The sequence below is a fragment of the Canis lupus genome, chromosome 30, assembly GCF_011100685.1.
Source record: "Canis lupus familiaris isolate Mischka breed German Shepherd chromosome 30, alternate assembly UU_Cfam_GSD_1.0, whole genome shotgun sequence".
Lineage (NCBI taxonomy): Eukaryota > Metazoa > Chordata > Mammalia > Carnivora > Canidae > Canis > Canis lupus.
The window spans coordinates 15,967,689-15,993,621 of record NC_049251.1 but is presented as its reverse complement, the minus strand read 5'-3'; the positions used below and the strand labels follow the sequence as shown (position 1 = coordinate 15,993,621).

General features: G+C 36.7%; 2 protein-coding genes across 4 annotated transcripts in view; one reads left to right on the top strand and one right to left on the bottom strand.

The window, feature by feature from the left end:
- DTWD1 (DTW domain containing 1) lies at nucleotides 1–20,904 on the bottom strand. Its single transcript, XM_038580387.1, has 5 exons — nucleotides 20,794–20,904; nucleotides 16,227–16,545; nucleotides 11,570–11,713; nucleotides 9,216–9,459; nucleotides 1–323 (listed from the first exon to the last, which is right to left on the bottom strand). Exons 2-5 carry the CDS (start codon nucleotides 16,488–16,490, stop codon nucleotides 76–78), a joined length of 900 nt encoding a protein of 299 aa, XP_038436315.1. The 5' UTR covers nucleotides 16,491–16,545; nucleotides 20,794–20,904; the 3' UTR covers nucleotides 1–75.
- A 139-nt stretch (nucleotides 20,905–21,043) lies between these two features.
- FAM227B (family with sequence similarity 227 member B) overlaps nucleotides 21,044–25,933 on the top strand; it is a 191,103-nt gene continuing 186,213 nt past the window's right edge. For 2 of the 3 annotated variants that reach the window (XM_038580377.1, XM_038580380.1), the window contains exon 1: nucleotides 21,045–21,219. The gene's annotated coding sequence lies outside the window, so the exon portion shown is untranslated. Of the gene's footprint in view, nucleotides 21,220–25,933 lie in introns of all 3 variants that reach the window. The other variant, XM_038580379.1, reaches the window with a different exon arrangement.

Here is a 25,933-nt window from a genome sequence, read left to right as displayed (position 1 = left end):
TAAGAATAAACAAAGCACAATTATAGGTTTATTGATTTTTAGCAAAATAAAATGACATAAGTAGCTTCTTAAAAACTAATGGGTAAGTTTTCTTGTTTCCTTATCTCCAGAGCATTTGGCATTCTTTATCAACTGGTACATAAAAGAGTAGAAAAATAAGAGATTGTCATATTGTCCTTGGTATTTCTCTTTTAATATATCAGTATGGTAGTCTACCAGAAAATAGTAAATGGCTTCAATTGTGGAAAGGAAGGTATCTGGCTTTCCTTTTTGATGGCGCCAAAAGCAAGTTTTTCTTGTTTTCAACTCAACTTGTAACAATCCTGCCAAAGACAAATTTAAAAAAAGTATAAATCAGAGCCTGGCACAATATTGATAATTTCTCTTAATTATTTTAAGAATTTTTTAAAAAAGGACTTTAAGAGTAAAGGTAAGTTCCTTCAATCCCAATTCCAAGTACAATATCTTCTTAAATGCATTAAGGTATATACAGAAGTAATATAAAACAGAACAAAATCTTATACATGACAGTTAACTTATCTATAAATCTTAGGACTTACAATCATGAGTTAAAAGTAGTTAACAATTAAGATGTTCACCTCTTTCTATAAGGTATTATTATTTCTATCTTCTATCTACCAGTGTCTTTTTTTTTTTTTTAATTTTAACTAGCGACAGGACTAAATTCACCAATATTCAGAAGAGTTTCATTTCCTTGATGAACTGACATTTAAAATATCATTGTAAAACTCACTGAAAGAGATAGGCAGATTAATGGCCCTTAATATGGTTAAAAGTTTATTTCTGGATTATCACTTTTTGGCTCTATCTTCATGAACAAAGTACCTAGAGTTGTTTCTTTAGCTCTGCTAAGGAAAAAATTCAAATGTTAAGAGATAAGGAGGATCCAATGTCTAATAAGACTCCCAGGGAAAGAGAACAAAGAGAACGGTGAAGAGATAGCATTTAAAAAGATAATGCCTATGACTCTTCCAGAGACTATTTTTAAAAGTGCAAAGTCACAGATACATGAAATAATATATCTCAAGCAGAATAAATACAAAGAAATTAGTGTCTAGATCCGTCACAACATAGTAAAACTGCAAAAGAACAAGAATAAAGAGATTTTTAAAGTAGCCATTAAGAAGGGGCAGGTCACTATGACCCAGCAATTGCACTGCTGGGGATTTACTCCAAAGATACAGATGCAGTGAAATGCCAGGACACCTGCACCCCGATGTTTATAGCAGCAATGTCCACAATAGCCAAACTGTGGAAGGAGCCTCGGTGTCCATCGAAAGATGAATGGATAAAGGAGATGTGGTCTATGTATACAATGGAATATTACTCAGCCATCAGAAATGACAAATACCCACCATTTGCTTTGACATGGATGGAACTGGAGGGTATTATGCTGAGTGAAATAAGTCAATCGGAAAAGGACAAACATTATATGGTCTCATTCATTTGGGGAATATAAAAATTAGTGAAAGGGAATAAAGGAAAAGGAGAAAATGAGTGAAAATATCAGTGAGGGTGACAAAACATGAGACTCCTAACTCTGGGAAATGAACAAGGGGTAGTGGAAGGGGAGGTGGGCGGGAGGTTGGGGTGACTGGGCGACGGGCACTGAGGGGGGCATGTGGCGGGATGAGCACTGGGTGTTATGCTAAATGTTGGCAAATTGAACTCCAATTAAAAAAAATTAAAATTTAAAAAAAGGCGGGGGGCAGGTCAGGACAGCCTTGGTGGCTCAGTGGTTTAGCGCCACTTTCGGCCCAGGGCCTGATCCTAGAGACCTGGGATCGAGTTCCATGTTAGGCTCCCTGCATGGAGCCTGCTTCTCACTCTGCCTGTTATCTCTGCCTCTCTCTCTCTCTCTATCTCAGTGTCTCTCATGAATAAATAAATTTTTTTTTAAATCTTTTAAAAAAAGAAGGGGCAGATCATATATAAAAGAATGGTAATCAGAATGACCGGAGATTTTTCATTAGCAATAACAGAGTATTGAAGACTATGGAATAAAAATCTCCAAAGTATCAAAAGAAAAAACTAACAACCCAAAGTTGTGTACCCGGAAGAACTATCTATTAAGAACATGAATGAGAACATTAGTAGAGAAATAAAAATTGAACACAGGCCAATAGGAAACCAGATGAAAAGAATTTCTAAGGAATGCATATCAGCAAAGACAGTCTGGGTTAAAAGAATGGTGAACAAAGAAAACAATAAACATCTATGCAAATCCAAATAAATGTTGCCTGAATGAAACAAAAAAATAAAAATATTTAATTTGTGGGCTGACGATAAAGGATAGAACAAAAATAACAATAAGCTGGCCAACTAAGAGGGAGCTGAATCAAACTTAAGTGTAGTAAATCCTTAGAGCATATTCAAAAGCAGAGGTTAAAATATTGTTTAAACTTTGAATTATTCTAAGTCACATGTACATAGTCCAATTTTCTAAAAGAACCAAAATAGGAATAGTAAAAAATGGAATAAGAAAAAAAAAAAAAAAAAAAAAACTCAGGGCACCTGGGTTGAGCATCTGCCTCTGGCTCAGGTTCTGATCCCGGGTCCTGGGATCAAATCCCACATCAGGCTCCCTGCAGGGAACCTGCTTCTCCTTCTGCCTAGATCTCTGCCTCTCTCTCTGTGTCTCTCATGAATAAATAAAATCTTTATAAAAAAAGAAAAAGAAAAAAGAAAAACTCGAGTTTTCAAAGAAAAGGAAAAAAAAGTTAAAAACAGGACAAACAGTAATAAAATTTTAGATGGTAGAAACATGTCCAAAAATATCAATACTCATCGCAAATGTGAATAGATGAAACCTACCATATAAAAGAGAGAGATTATCAGATTGAAACACAAGGATGAGCACTACAGGGCTTCTGCTCAATGCACTGGAGGTCTTAGCTAACTTAGTAATAAAAACAATAAATTAATTAGATGCAAAATAAATGAAAAAGAAGAAACATAATTGACATTATTTACACAGAAAATACTTTTAAAATCTATAAACAAATTTGAAAAAATATAGTATCTTAGGGTAGAGAGGATTTAAACAAGACACAAGGGACGCCTGGGTGGCTCAGTGGTTGAGCATCTGCCGTTGGCTCAGCGCATGATCCCGAGGTCCTGGGATGGAGTCCTGCATCAGGCTCTCAGCAGGCAGCCTGCTTCTCCCTCTGCCTGTTTGCCTCTCTGTGTCTCACATGAATAAATAAATAAAATCTTAAAAGAAATAACAATTTAAAAAGTTGTTTTAAATAAATGACACAGTAAGTGCTCAACATGAAAGTCTGATAAATTCTACATGTTCCTCAAAAAATACAATAAAGAAATTTAAAAGATGAGTCATGAACTGCAAGAAGATTACTATCTACATTCTAGTAGATATAAAGAATTCCTACAAATCAATAAAAAAAACACTAGAAAAATGCACATAGGTATTTCACAGAATAGGATGTGTGTGGCCAAATAAGTGAACAAAATGATGCTCAATCCAATTATTAAAGAAAGGCAAATTATGATCACAATGAGATCCCACTTTATATCCACTATATTGGCAAAAATCAAACATTTGACAATACCAAAATAGGAGGCAACATGGATCAATGGGAACTCTCATACATCAGTGATGGGTGTATAAGTTTATATACCCACACTTTGGAAGACAATTGGTATTATCTGTAGAAGTGACCATTCTCAACCCAAAATTCCACTTCTAAGTATATTTCCTTAAGGAACCTTATACATGCATAAGAATGTTTGTAGGTTCATTATTTGTAAGAGCAAAAACTAGAAAAAACTCAAGTGTTTCATCAGTAGGAGCCTGATAAACTATAGTATATTCACACAGTCAGATAATATACAGCAGTAAAAATGAACAAACTATAGCTAATCATATAATAACATAGACAAAGCTTAGAAACAAAATGGTGACTTTAGATTTCAGGCCCCCAGGAATACAACATGCAGGTCAAAATAAAATTAAATAATATAAAGAATATGAAAATAGATGTATAAAAATAATATACAAAGTAATGATAAAAACATAGTTCAGGAGAACAGTTAACTCTGTTTGGGGAAGAAGTGGAGTGGCATAGGGGAGCACACAGATAAAAGTTATTGATACAATTCTGGTGCTTGGGTTCTTAACTATTCATTGTATCACTATGTGCTATACCATTATACCAGCTAAAAATTTCCCAGCTTTATTTACAGCCAGAGTGCTCAGGTAAAGCATTCTGGCCAAAGAAAGGAAAAATGAAATCTCCTAGGTGGAAATTCCAAGAAAGCTATTATTATTATTCTTATATTTACTTTTAATGAAACAGACAGACTCAGTGGTCATATACATATTGCCCTTTGTCCTTTATTTTGCCTGAAATATATATGGATGTCTCAAGACCCAGCAACTATTACAAGTGTAAGGATGAAAGTGATGGAGGAAGAAAACGGAATGAGCCTAAGTCTTTATAGGGATTGTGAAATCTTTGAAACAGCTTTGGACTACCCATTTCTGGACTTTAACCCATAAAAAGTAAACCCACTACTTGTTTTCAGATTCTATCTGAGTTTCTGTTTCAAGTGGTGAGACAACCCTAACTAATAGCCATTGTGATCGACTGGAAGGTAGAGATACTGCTTTATTCTCCTTCATATCCGCCAATCTAGGACACCACCTGTCTAGGAACAGGTGTTTAACCAATATTACTGAATAAACGGACAAATCACAAAAGCTTTAAAGTATTCTATCTAGCTGTTTTGAAAATATTTCAATTTGAACAATTCTGATTCAAAGATACACAAAAGTTGTAACAAACCAAACCAAACCCTATTGTACTATTTGTATTAATGTTGATTATACCCAAGAAGTAAGGCAGACACTTGAAAATGTTCTAAGTAATTAGTATAATTTAAATCTTCACATAGGATTTGATATTACATGTAATTTCTAAAAGAACAAAGAGTTACTATTAAATAGTGCTGGTTTCTAATACTGTATGCTCTAAAATGTTAAAAATAAAAATCATAATTTAGTGAATATTACAACTAATCCATCCTGTCGTGAAGATTTACTCACAAGTATATAGAACCTTTTAAAACACACTGAAATAGACAGGCATGGGATTATACAGAAAATATGTATTTTTAAAAGTTCAACACATACATTAAAAAATTCTTTTACTAGCATTTCTGGTAATTGATAACTTTATGATGAATTCAGAAAATTTTTTTAGAACTTAAATGCAGATAACTATAAATAGATTTCTCTTCAAAATTACTACCCGAGTTTCTTCAACTGAAAAGTGAGAATAAAAATCTTGAGTCATTCTCATACTGTTGTTGTGAGGACTAAATGAGGCAATATATGATACAGCAATCAATGACACACTGAATACAGCTCAGGGAATGCTTTTAATCTGAAAAAAAGCAGTCACTTTAAACATTGTATCAATACAGCCAAAATGAAGGCAGAGAGCTGGCTAATTTTTAAAACAAATTACAATATAATGCCAGTGTTTATCATTTGGACTACCTTCCCAACAAAAAAATACCATCCTTCCCCACCAAGTCCTCCCAAGGCTTCTTATAGTGAATTTTCAAGAATGTTATGACATTCTTCACTTGTAGGTTCACATTTTATGATTAAACTACACAGTCAACCTTCAAGTGTTTTATATTGACAGCAGTAAAATATTCAGAGATATTTCTCTGTAAAATGTGGCAAAACGGTATATTTTTATATTGTTAAGGGCATCTTAACCTCAGCATTCCTAAGATAACAGAAACATAATTTCCCATATATTACATTTGAGGTTTTTATCTGAGGTTTAGAGCTGGTTTGTTTAGCTTAATCCCATCAAGTAATAAAACATTTTAAAACCTAAAGGCAATGATTAATAGCAAACATGGATTGTTTCTTGAAAAAGTAACTTGGTTTATCTGGAAACTGGTATTTCACATATACAGAGACTATAAATATGTGCAGAGCCCCAAATATTCCGTATGGTGCAATAAGGAGCCAGAAACGGGAGAGGCTGAAGTAGGGTATGCAGAGAAAACTGAATCTGTTTATTCCATGATTTTGAAGTAATTAAGAAATCCCTTTTAAAATTTTTCATGTAGCACAGAATTGAAATATTGTGGGACCTAGGAAATTTAACAAAATCCCCTACCCCTGGACAAGCAGAGCAGGACTGACTCTATTTTGTGCTGCACCCGCCTTGTGCTGACCTGCTTATTACTTAGGGCACTGCCCCACCCTAGTCAAACTCAGGGCACACCCTAACTGGAAATCCGGCTCAGTGATAGGCCAGTTCAAATGGATACTTTAAGGTAAAATGTAATTCAATCAGCCACCTGCGAGTGGATCAGCATGACTGTGCAACTTTCTGCGTATCCCATTGGCCACTGGCCCCTATAAAGTTGCTAAGCCTCTTGGGGTCCAAGTCCCTGCTCCGCTGTGTCGGGTATACTTGGACCCAGGCTCGAGCTTGTAAATGAACCCTCATGTGTTTGCATCGGTTGTTGGTGGTTTCTCGGATTCGTGATCTTGGGCACAACAATATATGATACTTACTATGTGATCTGGAAGGAATAACAGAAATTTTTCCAAATCTGATTTTAAGCCTTAAGCTTAAGTATGAACACTCCTGAAAACAGATTTTGAATTGTGCCTCAATAATTCCTTATATAGTTTTTTGAACTATTCTCACTCAGTTCTTTCATTTGATCCTTTCAATTACCATATAAGGTAATTATAAAGAAAGTGGCTCAGAAAAATCTTCAAACTGAAGAATGAGTTGATGCCTGAGTTGATGCCTGAGTTGATGCCGTAACCATCCAAGGTAATAATATTCACAGGTAGCACTCCAAAGAGCAGGGCCTTAGGGTTTCATCTTTCTATTAAACAGCAAAAGGTTCTTTCAGGTATTTCCTCTCCCTCTCACATTCCCTCTCCCCCACTGTCTGTCTGTCTGTCTGTCTCTCTCACATACACACACACACACACACACACACACAAATCTCTGCCTCTATTTTTCTGCCTATCTTTCTCACATACAAACACACAACTAGAATGACAAAACAATCTAACTAACATGTATGTTGACCTCAGAGGTATGAACTCTGTCAATTAAACTAAATCTAGTATTGTCACTATACTTTAGTTTGGGATTACTCACCACAAGTTAAACTCCAAAAATTGTCATTAACTTTCTTTTCTAAGTGACATGCATTTTTCACAGCAGTCTAAGAAAACCTCTCCTAGGTTGAATCTATTTGGCAACTGCCTAAAACCAACTAAGTAGCTCTCTCTTGCCATCTAATCATACATGGTATACAAACAAAGTCATCAAGGGCTGGAAATAAATCTAGTTTCTAGAGAAGCTACTGATAAAGCCTGAAGAACTGAGTAAGATGCAAGTAAACAAGAGAGGTACCATGAGTTTCTGAGCACTAGTTGTGCTTCTATTACTAGTTGTGCTACTTGGACAAGCAAAGCAACACTTTTAAACTATTTTATTAGGAACTGAACTTTTCACTCTAAGAGAAAGGGAGTACAAAGGTATAACAAAAGGAAGGAAATCCCTATAATGTTAAGTCTTGGAATTGGAACTATCCATGTGAACTCATGATATATATTTATTTTCCTTGGCTCTATCCACTGAAACAATGACATCCAAGTTGTAATAAATTTACCAGATTTTTATTTTTTTTATTTTTATTTTTTTTAGATTTTATTTATTTGTTCATGAAAGACACAGAGAGAGAGGTGGAGACCTATGCAGAGAGGGAGTCAGGCTCCCCACAGGGAGCCTGATGTTGGACTCGATCCCAGGACCTGGGGATGACTCTCTGAGCCAAAGGCAGACGCTCAACCACTGAGCCACCCAAGTGCCCCAAATTTACCAGATCTTGGTTTCTAATATCACTCTGCACTAAAAAGAACCATAGCTCCTTTGCACAATCACTGGTTCTAGGTCGGGCACGAAAAAAGTACAAGTGAATTTGGGACATCCTGCTGTACCAGAAAGACTGATGAGGCCATGCCACATAAGACTTGAAGGGCTCCTACTGGCAAAATGATCTGAGACAATTTGGGTATCAAAAGGAATACAATCACAATGTATTACATATGATAATCCCATACTGATCTCATAAAAGGGAAGAGAAAAAAAAAAGGAATAGGTGGAAGAAAGGCTCTTCATATAAGAATGCCAGCTAACAAATGTAAAAGAAAGAATACTTTAAAATGTCATCATTTTGCAATCCTCAATGTATCCGCTGATTTAGGCAAATCATCAATGAATACTAAAACCACTCAGTGAAAAGCAGCTGGGAAATAGTTCATAGTCTCAAAGTATCACCTCAAAGATTACTACTAGATTCAAAAAGAAGAAATGAATTTTTATAATAGATCTGGCAATCCTCACTTTGATAAAATAATTAAAGTTATTACTAATAATGAAACTTAAATTATATAGCTCCTGATTTGATGCAATAAATATATAACTTTATCTATGAATATGGTAATCATATAATTTATCAGCTTAATAGCTTCATTTCTGAAAGTGAAAGGGAATGCTATTAATAATTATATCAAAACAAAAGGTATAAACTGGAATTGTCATGCACAACCCTAGATTTATCTTTATCTCTAAGTATCCTTACAAAAACACTAAACTGAATCTAATCATGACAAAGCATTCAGACAACTGTCCCCTTCACACAAGTCTAAGTCATAGAAAACAAAAACAGGGGACTGCTCTACATAAAAAGAGACTGAAGAGGCATAAAAAACTATATGGAATATGAGTCTATATGCTGTAGCAGAAGAAAAAAGGCTACAGAAGATATTTCTGGATCAGTTAGGGAAATGTAAATATGGATTATATTAGATATTATAGAACTTCTGTTAATTTTCCTAGAGTGATAATAGTATTGCAATTATGCAATTATTCTTAAAAGATGTGCAGTAAGGTATTTAAGGGTGAAGTATTTGCAAAGCCTGTGACTTACTTTCAAGTGGTTGAACAAAAAATGTGTATAATATCTAAGCACACACACACATATAATAGAGAAATGAAACAAATGTGGCAAAAGGTATGGGTATTCCATGCAATTCTTCCAATAAATCTGCAGGTTTGAAGTATTTGAAATGAAAGTTAGGGGAAGAAGCTATCCATAACATTCTGTATTCCTACCTTGAAGTCTTTCATCAGTGAATATTTTGTTTGTTTGGTTCCAGGTGCTATCTATAAATATAATTTTTTTCAGTGTTGCGTCTTGGCACTTGTCATTCAAATCCTGTTCTTCCATTTTCTTGCGTTTAATAGATGGCCTGTCAGGGTCATCATTTTTGTCTCTAACATTTTGAATCCTTTTTTGCAGATGAAAAGAAATATCTTTTATTGAGACAGAGTTAGGTCCAGGAAAAACAAGCGCAACCTAAAGCAAAGAAACTTAAGTTAGTGGTTATGCTGTTATGATCTTCAAAATGAATATATTCTGATATTCTTAAAACTTTAAGAAAAACAAACATGTTGAATATCTGAGAAACAAACATTAGGTTCTATAACAACCACTTGAGCCATTCTAAAGTTTATGTATCTTTAATAAGTATGGTAAAGTTTTTGGCTATTACATAATAATTTATAAATCATAACATACTAGCTAAAAGTATTGCTTCAAAATAAGTTATTTGCCTATTGATAGAAGCCAAGTTAATTGTATAAGGAATCAAAAAACTAAATCCTGTTATATTTCACAGCATAAGAGACAAAGTACATCATACTGGGTAAAAGAACCAATGAAAAACAGTAATTAAACACGATTTTCACCTCTATGACAATCAGAGAGAAGACAAATAATATAGTCAATGCTGGTGAGGATATGGTGTTCTGGGCCTTTATATCCATTACTGATACCAGGTTTCAATAATATAACTCTTCATGAAAGCAATTTGGCACTTTAAATCAAGAGTCTTAAAATGTTCATACCTTTTGATTATTTCACTTTTGGGAATTTATACAACTCACAATACCCAGAATATCTGTTAAAGTATATTTATTACAGGGAAAAATACCCAGAATATCTGTTAAAATATATTTATTACAGGGAAAATTAAAAATAGGAAATTTTAATTAAAAATTAAAATAGAAAAATCTGACTTTCAAGGAATAATTCTATCTTTCTTCAGCATGTTTTAACTGAAACCTTACACACTGTCAGAGCCTCCAATGTCTGAACAGGTCTTGCCACAAAGCAGGCACCAATTAATATTTGATAAATGAACAAATGTTGGTCAAATCATGGGCATTTTATCGCCCATATTTTTCTGTTTCCCAAATTTTTTTAATGAGCATATTCCATTTTTAATATGAAAAAATAAGCAGTATAAAAATAAAAATAAAAGCATATTCCATTTTTAATATGAAAAAATAAGCAGTATAAAAATAAAATTTTATTATTATAAAATAATAATAAAATAAAAGTATAAAATAAGCAGTATAACAGTATAAAATAAAAGAAAAATCTTGAATTTAAAAACTTCAGAGTTGTAAAAGTTTCTCAAACATTTATAATGCATGCCTAGGTTTCCTCCATACCCAATTAGCAAAGTTCAGGGCTTTGTAATTTTCTTGGATTGAAGCGTATCACATCGCTTTATAGAACCTAGCACTGTCTTCTATTCAAATGATACTTTGCTGACCAGAGAGGGAAACACAAATATATTCCAAGATCCAAAACCCAGAACTCATTTACAAACACTTTCTATATAAACTCAACCAAAATATATATAGAGAGAGATGGGAAAGGAAAAACTAAGTCTGCCTAGAACAAATGAACACATTGATTTTTAATTGTTTCCAGATTAACCATACCAATAAATGGTCTCAAAACTAAAAGGGTTTACATACTTCTTTTAGAAGTACCCAAGGCCTAGTTTTTTTGAGATCTATTACTTTTCAACAAGAGAAGTAATATCTCACCAATGTGACAATTTCAACTCTGTGAAAACCAATTAAGAATCTAAAAATGATCAAAGTAAGGCCTCTAAGCAGCCAAAAGATGTTACAAAGGCCATTTTATAAAGCTCTTAATTCAGAGAGAATTCTTGAAAATTCTTCCAATTCAGAATTTCTTTTATTCTTTTGGAGAAATTCCAACAATGTCTCCAATTTCCAACAACTGTAATATGGTTTCTTAGTTTGCATGAAATTAAATCCTCTATACATAGTACTGGCAGGAAAACGGAGAGGCTAGAAAGTAAAAGCAGGCACCGTAATATTAGCAGAGTAAAAACCTGAAGAAATAACGCAGAAAAACTATAAAAAGTAGAAAGACAAGGTTCAAAAAAGTGTTAACAATCTCAGATCATTTGATCTTTGAAGATACCAATGAAATAAATAAATTGTATTGCTTAGTGCTACATAAAGATAACCCCAGGTCGTTAATAAAAATATTAAATTATGTTCAAGTAAGTTCAGAAAGGCAATAGAATTTAAAACTCTTTTTTAGATTCAATATGAAGAGTTATAAAAAATAAGCTGCCTACTTCATGGTCCTTTTCTTCGTATTCTGGAATACAGGGATACGTGTAAATATTTACAAAATCAGGTGCTAATAGTTTTGCATGTATAGCAGTACTTTTGCCATCTGTTTCATTTGGATGTTTAATGATATCAATCTTCAGTGGGAGCTAAAATTAAAAAAAAAAGACGAACACAATAAATATAAAAATTCTAATTTTTATGTTAATAAAAATTCTCTTCAAAGCTTAAACAAGCTCAACTGAGTTCCTATAATATAATTTGAAAGGCATACTTTTCAAACCAGAATATTAGGAATGCTAAGAGTCATAAAGCAAACCCAAATTTCTTCCTTGATATTGTTGATCATATAAAATAGAACAATTATTTCCAACTCATTTAACACAGAATCTGTTCTTAAAGCAAAACTTCAAGGTCATTTTTATTTAAGCTACTTAGGTATTGAGTCCAATTCCTTGCATTTCAGTATCTGTGCCAAGAACATTTTTTATAATTCCTATAAACTTTAGGTTTGTTAATGACAGTAAAGGAAATATAAGTTTGGGTAAAGGCCTCACATCTAATTCAAGTCAAAACTTTGTTCCCTATACATCCTTTGAGACCAAAGGTACCACCCTTCAAAGGACCCTTTGTTATGAACATCATGACCCTCATCAGTGGTCTTTAACAGCACAAATGAAATAATTATCAATTGGAAAAGTAACAGAATAGGTCTAGGAGGTACACACTTTATACAAAAATCAACTCTCTTCAAAATCATGGTCTATTTTCCTTAAAGTTTAATTATTTGTTATGTATTACATCCTACCTCTTTGCAAAAATGATATTCTCTAACATTTTTTGAGTTAGATTTTACTATTATTTCACTGACTTGTAGTTTTCTGTATAATGCCTGTACAAGTGCTGTAGTCAGCCATGATTATGAAAATGAAAGCCCAGTCATATTACCCCCCATAATATATATGTAAGAAACTCTCTAAGACTAATTCTTCACTGTCGATTATAAGTTACTTATTTGTTATTATAAGCACTCCTCCAGCTCCCACCCCACCTAGAACAGCCAGGATTCCAGGTATTTACCCTGGGGCAAGCTAATTTTACCCTGAGGTACAAAATTATTTTTCTTGCTTTTTAAAACAGCTTTAACAAATAAAATTGGTATAATAAGTTTCACATAATTAAAGAGTACAATATAATACATTTTAACATCCTTGAATTCATCACTATAATCAAAATCATTAACATATCTGTCATCCCCAAAGGCCTTCTTGTGCCTCCCCCTTCCCCTTTCCCCATGCTTAGGCAATGACTGATCTGCTGTAACTATAGGTTACTTTGCATTTTCTAGGATTTTATATAAATAATATCATACAGTATGTACTCTTCATCTGACTACTTTTACTTGAAATAACTGAGATTTATCCATATTATTGTGTGTATCATCAATTACAGAGCTGTTTTTCAAAGAAGCAGTTGCTGCATGCTACTGAATGACCTCAACTGCATAGACTTTATCTGTCCGGATGATTGTGTGGAAAAAGGATGGTGTATATCCCGGAAGGGCCATAAATATGTATCCCAAATAGTTTTCAATTTAGGGTTTCAAACCCTGTGTCTCCTTCCCTCCCCACTTAGGCCTAGTGACCAATTAGGGCCAATTGCTTTAAATCATCAAACCAACTTCTAGTTATAGAAAATTTACCATTTAAGTAGGCAGTTCACAAATGATTTTACATCAGTCTACTTCTGGCTGAACTCTACATCAGAATTTCCTCATGATGCTCAGTCTCAGTTGACACTACATTCCCTTTCCCCGGGGTCTCTCAGTCCCAGGTCAGCATTATCTTAGCCCAGGCAAGATAGGAAAGAGGAAAGAAGAAAAAGAAAGCACATCATGACAAAGTATTCTATTAGTAATAAAACTGACTTTCTTACATGGCTGATGAGTAGAGTTGAAAACTCCAAAGGTAACCATCAACATTTCTCATCAGCTTGCTATGTCTGAAGGGTATCATTTATATCAAGAACACAGGACTATTATTCATGTATTTAAAAGTCATGTACCAGAGTACCTGGGTGGCTCAGTGGGTTAAGCTTCTGCCTTAGGCTCAGGTTCTGGGATCAAGCCCTATGTCGTGTCAGGCTCCTTGCTCAGGAGGGAGTCTGCTTCTTCCTCTCCTTCTGCCCATCTCCCTGTTCATGCTCACTCCCTACCTCTCTCTCTCCTCTCTTTCTCTCTCACTCTCTCTCCAATAAATAAAATCTTAAAAAAAAAAGTCATGTACCTTGCCTGTTATGAACTAAATTCTACAGGTGTAAGACAATTATGAAAAATCTGTGTTCAAGAAGTATTCCTGGGACCCAGTCTAGTTCCTTTAGTTCTCCCTGAGCAAGCCTAAAATTTCTGACACTACAAAACAAAAGCAAAGACACAGATCAAATCATGGAAACATATGTTTGTGCTCTAGTTCATACATTTTAAAGGAAGATAATTCTTAATTAATGACAGAGTACAGGGTAACACCAGTAGTGCTGACCAGACACAGTTCAAATAGAGATGTTCTGTTTTCAAACACATAAAGAACATCAATCTGCTAACACCTGTATTTTCTATAAGTGTTTTACCAAACCATTCTGCCCAAATTTATCAAAATATCATTAGCAGGAAGTCCTAAGTCTTTTCCTATATGATCATCAACTTTCCTAAAGAGAGTCTTACATTCTAGGACTCTAATAAAGATGATGCTTTCTTTGATCTTGTGGGGTTTTTTTGCTCCTCTTCTAAAAAATACCAAGAGCATCTTTTTACTTCTAGTCATGCATTTCTCATGACATTTAAAAAAAAAAAACTATATTCTGCATGAAAAAAGAAATCAGTATTTATGAATTTATTCCATAGATTAAAATTTAAAGCTTGGGAGCCACTTACTCATTATGTAGTCGTCTTCCCTTCCCAAGCAGGCTATCTAAAAGCATATGCTGAATGATTTGTAAAAATTAGAAAAAATTTTAGTTTTTATTATTAATATATATTAACATACTGAGGTTTACATTTGGCCATTAAAATATAAACACTTTAAAAAACTCTGAATGCAAAAAAAAAAAACTCTGAATGCTCCAATAGGCCATTTAGAGTTGATCAAACACATGGCATAGTGTTTTAAGTCACTTCTAAAGAGTGGACATTAAACCACTGCTTTGGAAAATAATCCTCTATTATTAAATTTCTATGAAGATAAATTATTATGAAAAGTCAGTATGCTACTGACTTTTCTTGTTCTGATCTTCAATCCTTTTGAACACAATACATCTTAAGATAAAACTTTTAAAGGGATATTCTTTATGTGGCTATAATGTAAACAGAAGATAGAAAATTCTGTATATACTTCAAAAACTATTCTTTTGAAATGTAACATTCTTACAAGATAACAGGAAACTTAAAGAAGATTATTTTCCTCAAGCCCTCAGTTTTTCTAAAGTAACTATGAAGCTGATTAGATTCCATGCTTACTTCTTCTTGGACAATAAACTTTCCAATAGCTTGTTAAGAGTGATTTTAGATCCCCAAAGAGACGCTGGACTTGCCAAGATGACATATAAGCTAAATTGAATTTCAAGTAGAAAATTTTAAGTATTAAAATGCTTTATGTCAAATTTAAATGAATCTTAAAATCATCACATTAAATATTTTTACAGTTTTAACTTATTTTCTCACTAGAAAGTTCTAATGAGTCCATGTGTAGAGTTTAATCTCTCTAAAGTCCTAGTAAGCAGCAAATTTTATACATTATTTGATTTACTCCTAAAGTTCATGTCAATGTGAGACAAGTTGACATATATGTAATAAATTTTTTGATTACATAGACATCATGGTCTATAGACCTTTGATCTACACAAGAATAGTCTTGGTAAGCAACCAAAAGTATAAAGCAATCAATTCAAATCAACACTTTAAAATCTGGCTTCAAACGCTACAATTATAACATAGTCAAATGAGTAGATCTTAGTCTTTACTTTTTTTTTTTTTTTTTAAAGTAGGGTCCACATCCAGTGTGGAGTCCAATGTGGGGCTTGAACTCAGAACCCCGCGATTGAGACTTGTTCTGAAATCGAGAGCCAGATACCCAACCGAGCCACCTAGGCACCCCACATCTTAGTCTTTTTAATTTTAGTTTAGTTTTGGTCACCAACATGAGCTCCATCTCCATCTAGGATGGGGCTAAGTCTGTTCTACAAAAGTCTAAGCAAAAATCAATCCTAGCTCCTTCAGGATATGTTTTCTTAAAAAGAAGTCCAAGATCCTGAGGGAGCTTCTGAACTTCCTTCAGGCAATCTATATACTTGTCTCTTGTAGTATTCATGTTTATCATATTTTTCCCCTGTGTTTCAGATGAATTATAATCATTAATGAAAAAGTAATTGATTTCATTCAAAACAATACCATTTATCTCAGACCCAAGTATTTTAGCAGTGTGTATCTCTTTTTCCAGAGACAAAAACAAATAGGTCTACCAGTCTGTAAGATTAATTTTTCTATTAATATTATTCATTTCCATAATAATACTATTTATCACCCTTATCAATTGTATCAGAGAAAGTATATATGAGATGTCTTTTTAAAACTTCTTTCCCTACTTTCAAATAATTAAATTTCTTACCAACCTTCACAAGTGGCATCTGTTCAATAGGTACATTTTCAACTGGGACATAACATGTATAGCAATAGAACATTCTTGAACCACCACATTTGAGACATTTTGATCTTCCACTTTGCTGAGCTTTTTGAAGGACTTCTTGAGATGCTAAGCGTAAGTTTTGAAGAGGATCTTCTGCAGCTATGGAAGTAGTTTGTGAGTGTTGTATTTCTACAAATTTTGAATTATTTTCTTCCTTTTCTTTGAGGAATATAGGTGGATTGAGAGACATTTTTCATTCAAACCAAAGTTTAACATCTATTTCTAAAACATAAATCACGGGTGCACTGCAAAAGAAAAAAAAAAAGTGGAGGGGTGAAATAAAGACAGGAAATATTTTATTCCTTGCCTCCACAAAGAAAAGTACTCAATTTAACTCACAACTGCGTGCTATTTTTAGTATTTATTAACAAGTGTTAATAAACCACTAAATTAGCACGACTGAAAGTACAAAATTAAAAAGTAATAAACTCAAAACAGTAAGTTACCCTTCTGGGCCATTCCCTCCATAAAAATAAAAAGGTGCTCTCTTAGACAAAGTATTTCAAATATAAAATTTAGGTACCAACAATATATTTTTCAGGGACTCTTATTTTGTTTTATATAGGAATAAGTGTTTTAATGTATCAGCCAGGAATGTATTCAACTCTGTAGGATCTGACTTTAAACTGATGTTATATGACATCAAATCTCAACCTGAATCCTAATGAAAATACAAGGTTGCAGTGAAATTAGTAAAATTTAGTTGGTTATGTTCTAAAGGATATATTCTTCCCCAACTTAAATCACACACAGAAAAATATAACTAAACATCCATTAAAATAGGACAGGCATCTACTGCCAATTACAATTTGTAAAATATCCCAAATGATGAAATACATACCCAGAGAAATAAAGTGTAATTTTATAAATTTAAAAAATTTGGAGAGTAACATTAATGTCCTCTTGCTCTAAGACTTCATACCACTTTTTAAAAATATGAATCATTCAGATTCTTGAGTTCTAAGTGATAAAATAGTAAAATAACTTTCCCATTTAAATATTTCCTTTCAAGAAGAATTATGGCTGTCCCAACTGTTATTAAAATACTCTGTAAGCACAGTATCTTTTAAAGGAGAAAAGAGACCAGGGCCCTTTTGATTTGATATGCATTCCAAAGCTGTAAAACGAGTCTCTCATTATAAAGCTTTATGACATTGTGGTGTTTAACTATGAAGCCCCAGGCATTCTGAGTACAAACAGACAGGGGAGATGCTGTGACTGCAACAGGAAACTTTTTTGTGGTATCCCAAATAGAAAGTGAACAAAACTCCAGTAGAACATAATATGCAACATAATTAACCAACAGGAAGTTAGTGATACTAATTTAATTACTCATCAAGAGTTTTTCATAGATTGTAAATCCCAGTAAGTTTGAGACCCAAACAAAAAGATGCAAAGAAAAAGATGCTTGCCACTTTTTTTTCCTTGCCACAAGGAAAAATAAAATATGCTGGTCAAATTTACTCAAAGTAAATTTACCGAGCTGCCACCTTTTTCTGAGTCCCAGATCCTTTTAAGATCTTGTGTCTTGGACCTTATCTGCAGAAAATGCATACACAAACACAATATTTTGAACACAATTTCAAGTGGCTTGCAGATCTGTGAGAGTCTACAGATCCAGGTGGAAAAATCCTGACTACGATCAAAAAGTCATTCTGGAACACCCAGGAAAATGGAGTCACGTTGAATTAGTTCAGTCCAGTTTCTTTTTTAGGATGAGTCCCATGATGGAGTAACTCACGACTATTACAATAAAAATGTTTCTCTGTAAGGACCTCAGGCAACACCAGAGTAAACCCAAACCAAGATTTAAGGGGAATTTAACTACCTTCCTAAGTGCAGTAATGAGACCCCTATTGGCTTGTGACAATTGCTGACCTTTGGTTGCCCAACAGGTGATTTGTAGCTCCGATTTCCAGAGACTGATAGGATCTCTTCCCAGACATTAAAGCTGCTCTTGTCCTTAGAATGACTTTTTTTTTTTTAAAGATTTTATTTGAGAGAAAGGGAGAAAGAGAGAGAGCACACATGCATAAGCAGGGGGAAGAGCAGAAGGGGAGGAGCAGAGGGAGAGGGAGAAGCAGACTCCCCACTGAGCAGGGAGCCTGACACAGGCTCCAATCCTCAGGGTTCAATCCCAGGACCCTGAGATCATGACCAGCGTAGAAGGTGGATGCTTAACTGACTGAGCCACCCAGGTGCCCCAGACTAATTCAACCTGACTCCATTTTCCTAGGTGTTCCAGGAGCTTTTTAGGGGGTCTGCGTATGCCACAAAAAGGCCCAGGCAATAATGGGATTGAAGTACACAGTTCCTGGGGATGCCATGAAAAGTCAATGTGTTTCCTGACATCCAATGGAAAACTACTGATATGTTTTTCTAGCGCCCTCAAAGAGCCTTCTGCCTCAGAATTATTCCTATATATTTCACTTGGCTTTCCATCCATAAAGCCGAATGGATATTAATGAAGCTTTATATAAATGTTCTTCCTCTCAAAACAAACAAACAAACAAACAAAAAAACCCCAAACAACATAAACATGTATAAGGCAGTGAAAGTGAAATGTTTTTGGCTCCTTTCCCTGTCTCACCCATACACTCTCACTTAGGGCTGTGACGGCCACCTAAAAGAGGCCAGAAAGAGTCATGGGCTGCTCCCTCCAAATGTCTCTGAACCATATAATGAAGTCATCTGTCCTGACCTAACAGCCTGCCTCAAATGTGTACCAATAGTTTGTTGTAAACGTGATGGTTCACAACCTTCAAAAAATACTTATTAACATCAAATCTGTGCAGGGAATACAAGTGGAGTTGTGGGAGTTACCTAGAAAACATAAAAACAACTTACTCCTAAAGAACAAATACTTTTAACCTGATGGTACATTCATCACTCTAACTTAGGTTGAAAACATTTTTTACTCCTCCTCTAACCTCTTTTCCAACAAAACTAATTACTCATCAAATCCCATTAACTCTGCCTTGCATATAATACTCCATTTTTAGTCTTAAAGTCAGGATCTAGATGATCAATCTAGTTTTGTTTTGTTTTGAACACCAATCACTGTGATTTAATAAATAGCGGGGTGTTCCCAGTGAGGTCTGCTCCCCGGCCGGGCCCGCCCGGCGCCCAGGGGAGAGACAGGCCCAGTGTCCTGCTTTCCCAGAAGCAGAGCCGAGGGAGGGACCTACCCCACGGTGTCCTAAAAGCACCCCTCTAAAGAGGGGCTGGGGAAAGGGCCACAGTCACATAAAAAGAGATTATTTAGGGATTTTACACAGGTGGGGTGTAATCTCAATCTCTGCCCTCTCTTTACCGTTGCCCACTTATTACTGGTGCCACATATTTAGCCTAGAAAAACCTGCTTTAGTCTGGAGTTGCCTTTTAGCCAAGCTATCCGTCCTATCAGCCAACTCTGCAAGAACAGAATTCTCTACTGATCTTCGTATCTATCCCTGTGTCTTATGCAGCAGGAGGAATTTGACACTCACTTACTGAATCAAAATGATTCTGAAAAAGAAAGCATATGTATGCATCTCCCTACTGAGGAACCTGACAAACCTGGCATCCGCATTTAACGGTCACCTGCAACTTGGCACGAGTGGCAGCATGACAGATTTTTTTTTTCTTCCCCAAAAAAACGATGTTAAAAGCTCTGAGCTACAAGTTGCCTCCCAAAGGAATACTATATAAAACCCCCCTACCATGTATCGCAGACCAATTCAGTGCTGGATATAACCCCCTGCAAATTTTTTTTTTCCTTAAGTATTTTTAAGAACCTGGTCACATAATATACACGGGCCCAACATTCATATTTTAAAATCCAAGGTGACCCTTTTCGTACAGGTCCAACGGCCCCTCCCACACCACCCATCACTGCACACTGGGGTTCAGACAGAAACAACCTTCCATGCTGTGGTTTTAAGTCAAGCCGAGGTTTTATCATCCAACTCCGTGAACTAGCATCTTAAAGTATTAATATACTTCTTCACTTGTCCTACATTCCCAAGAAAAATTTAGACATAAGAAACAGACTCCTTGGCTTTATTTAGTAACCACTGTCTTAATATTTTAAATACACAGCATGGCCCACTGTGTACTAAGCTGCTTCTGTGATTCCCAATCCCCCAAACCACTCCAAACACCAAAAAATAATAAGAACAGTGCCTAGGGGACTGCCTGCCAGAACAGACTTTCTTTGGGGGCGGAAACCACTGAAAATAATTGTTAGGGGGAAAAAAAAATTTTTTTTTTTTTTTTTTTTTTTTTTTTAGGAAAAATCTGGAAGCCTTTTTCCCAAAGGGCCCGCAGGTTCCTAAGAAAATGCAAGCGCCTGAGCCCAGGGACCAGGGAGGGCCCCGCTCACAGGCGACACCGGGCACGCCCGCCACGAGGCCCGGCCACGCGGCGTCCGCTCCCTGCAGCGCGGCGCCCGCCAGACCACTGGTCCGCGGAGGGGCGCCGGGACCCGCACCGGGGACCGCAGTGGGACTCACACCTGCGCCGCCCGCGGGTCCTCGCTCAGCTCCCGCGTCTTCCGCTCCGCCGGGGCTCGAGGCGCGCGCCCGGCGGAGGTCGCGCTCCGGGCGCGGGGGAGCGCTTTCCGGGGGACGCAGGAGGGCGGAGCCCGGCCGTTGCTAGGGCCGTTGCTACGGCCGTTGCTAGGGCCGTTGCTAGAGACGGGCGCCGCGCAGGTCCCGCGACAAAAGTAACGGGCGGGGAGAGACGCGGGGCGGGGCTAGAGGCGGAAGTCCCGCCTCGGCCGGTCGGCGGCGGGCGGTGCGGCTCTAGCGCTCGGCCCGGCTCGGGCTCCCGGAGCGAGGCGGGGCCTCACACCCTGACAGCCCGGGGCTGGGTTCCCGGTTCCGAGGCCGCTTGGAGGAGACGCGGTTCTGGACGTAAACTCCCGAGGTTCAGTTGCAGTGAGTTGTGAAAAAATGCTGCTCCTACAGAAACACGTGTAGTCGTGAAAACGTGGTTCTCTACTTTGTTTATGGCTGTGTCAGGATGAGGCCTAGTGGTCGCCAGAGCTGTTGCAAGAACTGTATCTCGATGGTTTGGTTGGTTTCCGGGAGAACGAAACACACGGAAGACTTGGAACTAACGACCTTGTGCCCTTTCCCGTTTTGGAATTAAGCATCATATGGGGATGGATTATAAAAGCCACTTTTCTTTGGTCCGCCCCAGAGAAAATCCAAACCTCAGGAGTGGACGTTAAAAGTGTGGGGCACCTGGGTGGCTCAGCTGTTGAGCATCTGCCTCTGGCTCGGGTCCTGATCCCGGGGTCCTGGGATCGAGTCCCACGTAGGGCTCCCCCTGCTTCTCCCTCTGCCTGTGTCTCTGCCTTTCTCTCTCATGAATAAATGAAATCTTAAAACACAATGGCCAGATGTTGAGCATTCTATTTATTGAGTACTTTGAATTTTTCCTGTGAAGGAGAAAGGACAGAAGCTTGCCCTAGAGGAATTTAGGACAAGTTAAAACGGGTCGTACAGAGATCAACACGACTAATAATTTGTAGGAATTTTGCAAGAGCTCAGAATGGAGTGGTCGATGAAAGCTTAGTGGTTGGACTTGAGTAAGGTCTTGGAGGATGATTACGGTTCAGAGCACTGCTTCTCAAAGGGACTGTGTGGGACCCATTGGTAGGAGTGTCATTTGTAAGCAAGGAACTGCATTGAGTCAAAACTACACAATTTTTTTTTTGATTTTGTTAATTTTTTAAAGTAAGCTCTAGGTCCAATATGGGACTTGAACACACAACCTTGAGATGAAGAGTCACAGGCTCCACCCTCTGATCCAGCCAGTGCCCCAAATTCTCCAAAACTACGCATTTAAAAAAATGAATTAGTATAGTGTGAAAATGTCAGTGCATGGCACTTGGTAAAGTTAAGTTTTACCTCGTGGGGTTTTGAATTATAGACAGTCCATCACTTAAACGTTGGTTTGGTTTAGGATTTTTCGACTTTATAATATGTGGAATCACTATGCATTCTGTTGAAACCATACTTTGAGTTTTGACTTGGTATTTTCCTGAACTAATGATACATGCTATGGAACTCTCGGTTTTGTGGGTGTGTTTTTTTTTAAGATTTTATTTATTTATTCATGAGAGATACAGAGAGGCAGGTTCCCTGCAGGGAGCCCGATACGGAATTCGATCCCAGGACCCCATCATGATCACGACTCGAGCTAAAGGCAGACGCTCAACCACTGAGCCACCCAGCTGCCCCTATGAAACTCTCCTGTGATAATGGAGAGCCATGTCAACCAGGCCATCACAAGAGTAAACAACCAATACACTTATATCTATTTTGTACCCAACAACCGTTCTGTGTACCACTTTCAGTATTCAATTACATGAGGTATTTAACATTTATTACATGATTATGAAATGGGCTTTGTGTTAGATGGTTTGGCCCAGCTGTAGGCTAACATGAGTATTCTGAGCACATTTAAGGCAGATTAGGCTAAGCTAATTCAGTAGGTTAGGTGTATTATATGCATTTTCAATTTAGGATGGGTATATGGAAACATAACCCCATCATAAGTCAAGGAAGATCTGTGTGTGTGTGCGTGTACACGTGCACATCCTTGCATACTAGGTCATGTTTATAAAATGTATTTCTTATTGTGTATTTATCCTTAAAAAGTTTGAAAGCCACTGCTTTATGAAGGAAGATGAGCTGAGTAAGATTATAAACTAGCAATAGCAAAGTCTCCAAGCTAGGAATAAGTAATTTACACCCATTTCTTTTTTAACTACTTTAGTTCTGGTGCACAGATGACAAAAGCAAATGATGCTATTTATCAATTGAGGTGTATGAGTATTGGCTTACTGTTATTACCATGTAAGAAATTACTCCAAAATATGGCTTAAAACAACTTTTTGCTGTGTTCATGAATTGTGTGTTCAGCAGGGCACAGAGGGACAGCTTTTCTCTGATAACTCAGCTTGAAAGTCTGTGAATGCTAGCAGAGATCATATGTGTAGCCTCTCCATGTGGCCTGACTTTCTTAGAGTATGGCAGCCGGGCAATCAGACTTCAAGGAATTTGTGGCCATTTTTAATAAAACACCATAATGAATTAAGTACTGTCACAGAAAACCCCAACATTTTAGTGGTTTAATAAAATAAACTTTTATTCCTCACAGGAAATCCATTGAGGATGTTACTAGTCAGATGAAACATGAGATTTAAGGAGGCAGGTTGTTTGTTTTTTGGATTTGGGGTTTGTTTTTTGTTTTTGTTTCTGTTTTTACATTTTAGTGGTTCTACTATCTCTTAAGACTTGGGTCCACAGCTTATTGACAAGAAAGAAAGCATGGTGAATCACACAGAAGGTTTTAGAGGTCCCCCCTGAAAGTGGCATATTATCACTTTGCCCACATTCCAAAGGCCCCCACTTTAACTGCAAGCAAGCCTGGGAAGTGTAGAGAAACATACATATTAGTAAACACTAACAGTTTACCCTATTCTAGGTTTTTCATCAAAATCCCACAGTCCCCAGTTCGTCCATTCTATTTTCAGTTCTTCTTTCAAAAGGAGAATTCTTTCAAATCTTTTCAGTATTTTTTCTGTTATTTATTGCATATGTCAAAATATACTTATTTTTTTAATAATAAATTTATTTTTTATTGGTGTTCAATTTACCAACATACAGAATAACACCCAGTGCTCATCCCGTCAAGTGCCCCCCTCAGTGCCCGTCAACCATTCACCCCAAACCCCTGCCCTCCCCCCTTCCACCACCCCTAGTTCGTTTCCCAGAGTTAGGAGTCTTTCATGTTCTGTCTCCCTTTCTGATATTTCCTACCCATTTCTTCTCCCTTGCCTTATATTCCCTTTCACTATTATTTATATTCCCCAAATGAATGAGAACATACAATGTTTGTCCTTCTCCGATTGACTTACTTCACTCAGCATAATACCCTCCAGTTCCATCCACGTTGAAGCAAATGGTGGGTATTTGTCATTTCTAATAGCTGAGTAATATTCCCTTGTATACATAAACTACATCTTCTTTATCCATTCATCTTTCGATGGACACCGAGGCTCCTTCCACAGTTTGGCTATTGTGGACATTGCTGCTAGAAACATCGGGGTGCAGGTGTCCCGGCGTTTCATTGCATCTGAATCTTTGGGGTAAATCCCCAGCAGTGCAATTGCTGGGTCGTAGGGCAGGTATATTTTTTACTCTTTGAGGAACCTCCACACAGTTTTCCAGAGTGGCTGCACCAGTTCACATTCCCACCAACAGTGTAAGAGGGTTCCCTTTTCTCCGCATCCTCTCCAACATGTGTGGTTTCCTGCCTTGTTGATTTTCCCCATTCTCACTGGTGTGAGGTGGTATCTCATTGTGGTTTTGATTTGTATTTCCCTGATGGCAAGTGATGCGGAGCATTTCTCATGTGCATGTTGGCCATGTCTATGTCTTCCTCTGTGAGATTTCTGTTCATGTCTTTTGCCCATTTCATGATTGGATTGTTTGTTTCTTTGGTGTTGAGTTTAATAAGTTCTTTATAGATCTTGGAAACTAGCCCTTTATCTGATACGTCATTTGCAAATACCTTCTCCCATTCTGTAGGTTGTCTTTTAGTTCTGTTGACTGTATCCTTTGCTGTGCAAAAGCTTCTTATCTTGATGAAGTCCCAATAGTTCATTTTTGCTTTTCTTTCTTTTGCCTTCGTGGATGTATCTTGCAAGAAGTTCCTGTGGCCGAGTTCAAAAAGGGTGTTGCCTGTGTTCTCCTCTAGGATTTTGATGGACTCTTGTCTCACATTTAGATCTTTCATCCATTTTGAGTTTATCTTTGTGTATGGTGCAAGAGAGTGGTCTAGTTTCATTCTTCTGCATGTGGATGTCCAATTTTCCCAGCACCATTTATTGAAGAGACTGTCTTCCTTCCAGTGGATAGTCTTTCCTCCTTTATCGAATATTAGTTGACCATAAAGTTCAGGGTCCACTTCTGGGGTCTCTATTCTGTTCCACTGATCTATGTGTCTGTTTTTGTGCCAGTACCACACTGTCTTGATGACCACAGCTTTGTAGTACAACCTGAAATCCGGCATTGTGATGCCCCCAGCTATGGTTTTCTTTTTTAAAATTCCCCTGGCTATTCGGGGTCTTTTCTGCTTCCACACAAATCTTAAAATAATTTGTTCTAACTCTCTGAAGAAAGTCCATGGTATTTTGATAGGGATTGCATTAAACGTGTAAATTGCCCTGGGTAACATTGACATTTTCACAATATTAATTCTGCCAATCCATGAACAAGGAATATTTTTCCATCTCTTTGTGTCTTCCTCAATTTCTTTCAGAAGTGTTCTATAGTTTTTAGGGTATAGATCCTTTACATCTTTGGTTAGGTTTATTCCTAGGTATCTTATGCTTTTGGGTGCAATTGTAAATGGGATTGACTCCTTAATTTTTCTTTCTTCAGTCTCATTGTTAGTGTATAGAAATGCCATTGATTTCTGGGCATTGATTCTGTATCCTGCCACGCTACCAAATTGCTGCATGAGTTCTAGCAATCTTGGGGTGGAGGCTTTTGGGTTTTCTATGTAGAGTATCATGTCATCGGCGAAGAGAGAGAGTTTGACTTCTTCTTTGCCAATTTGAATGCCTTTAATGTC

Bases quoted from the DNA above. Each gene is read 5' to 3' on its own strand.
- DTWD1 (XM_038580387.1), bottom strand. From the start codon at position 16,490: ATGTCTCTCAATCCACCTATATTCCTCAAAGAAAAGGAAGAAAATAAT. The intron at 9,460-11,569 runs GTAGGCAGCTTA...TCTTTGCTTTAG, and splicing joins ACGAAGAAAAGGACCATGAA to GTTGCGCTTGTTTTTCCTGG. The intron at 324-9,215 runs GTAGGAATACAG...TGTCTTTGGCAG, and splicing joins CACTGATGAAAGACTTCAAG to GATTGTTACAAGTTGAGTTG.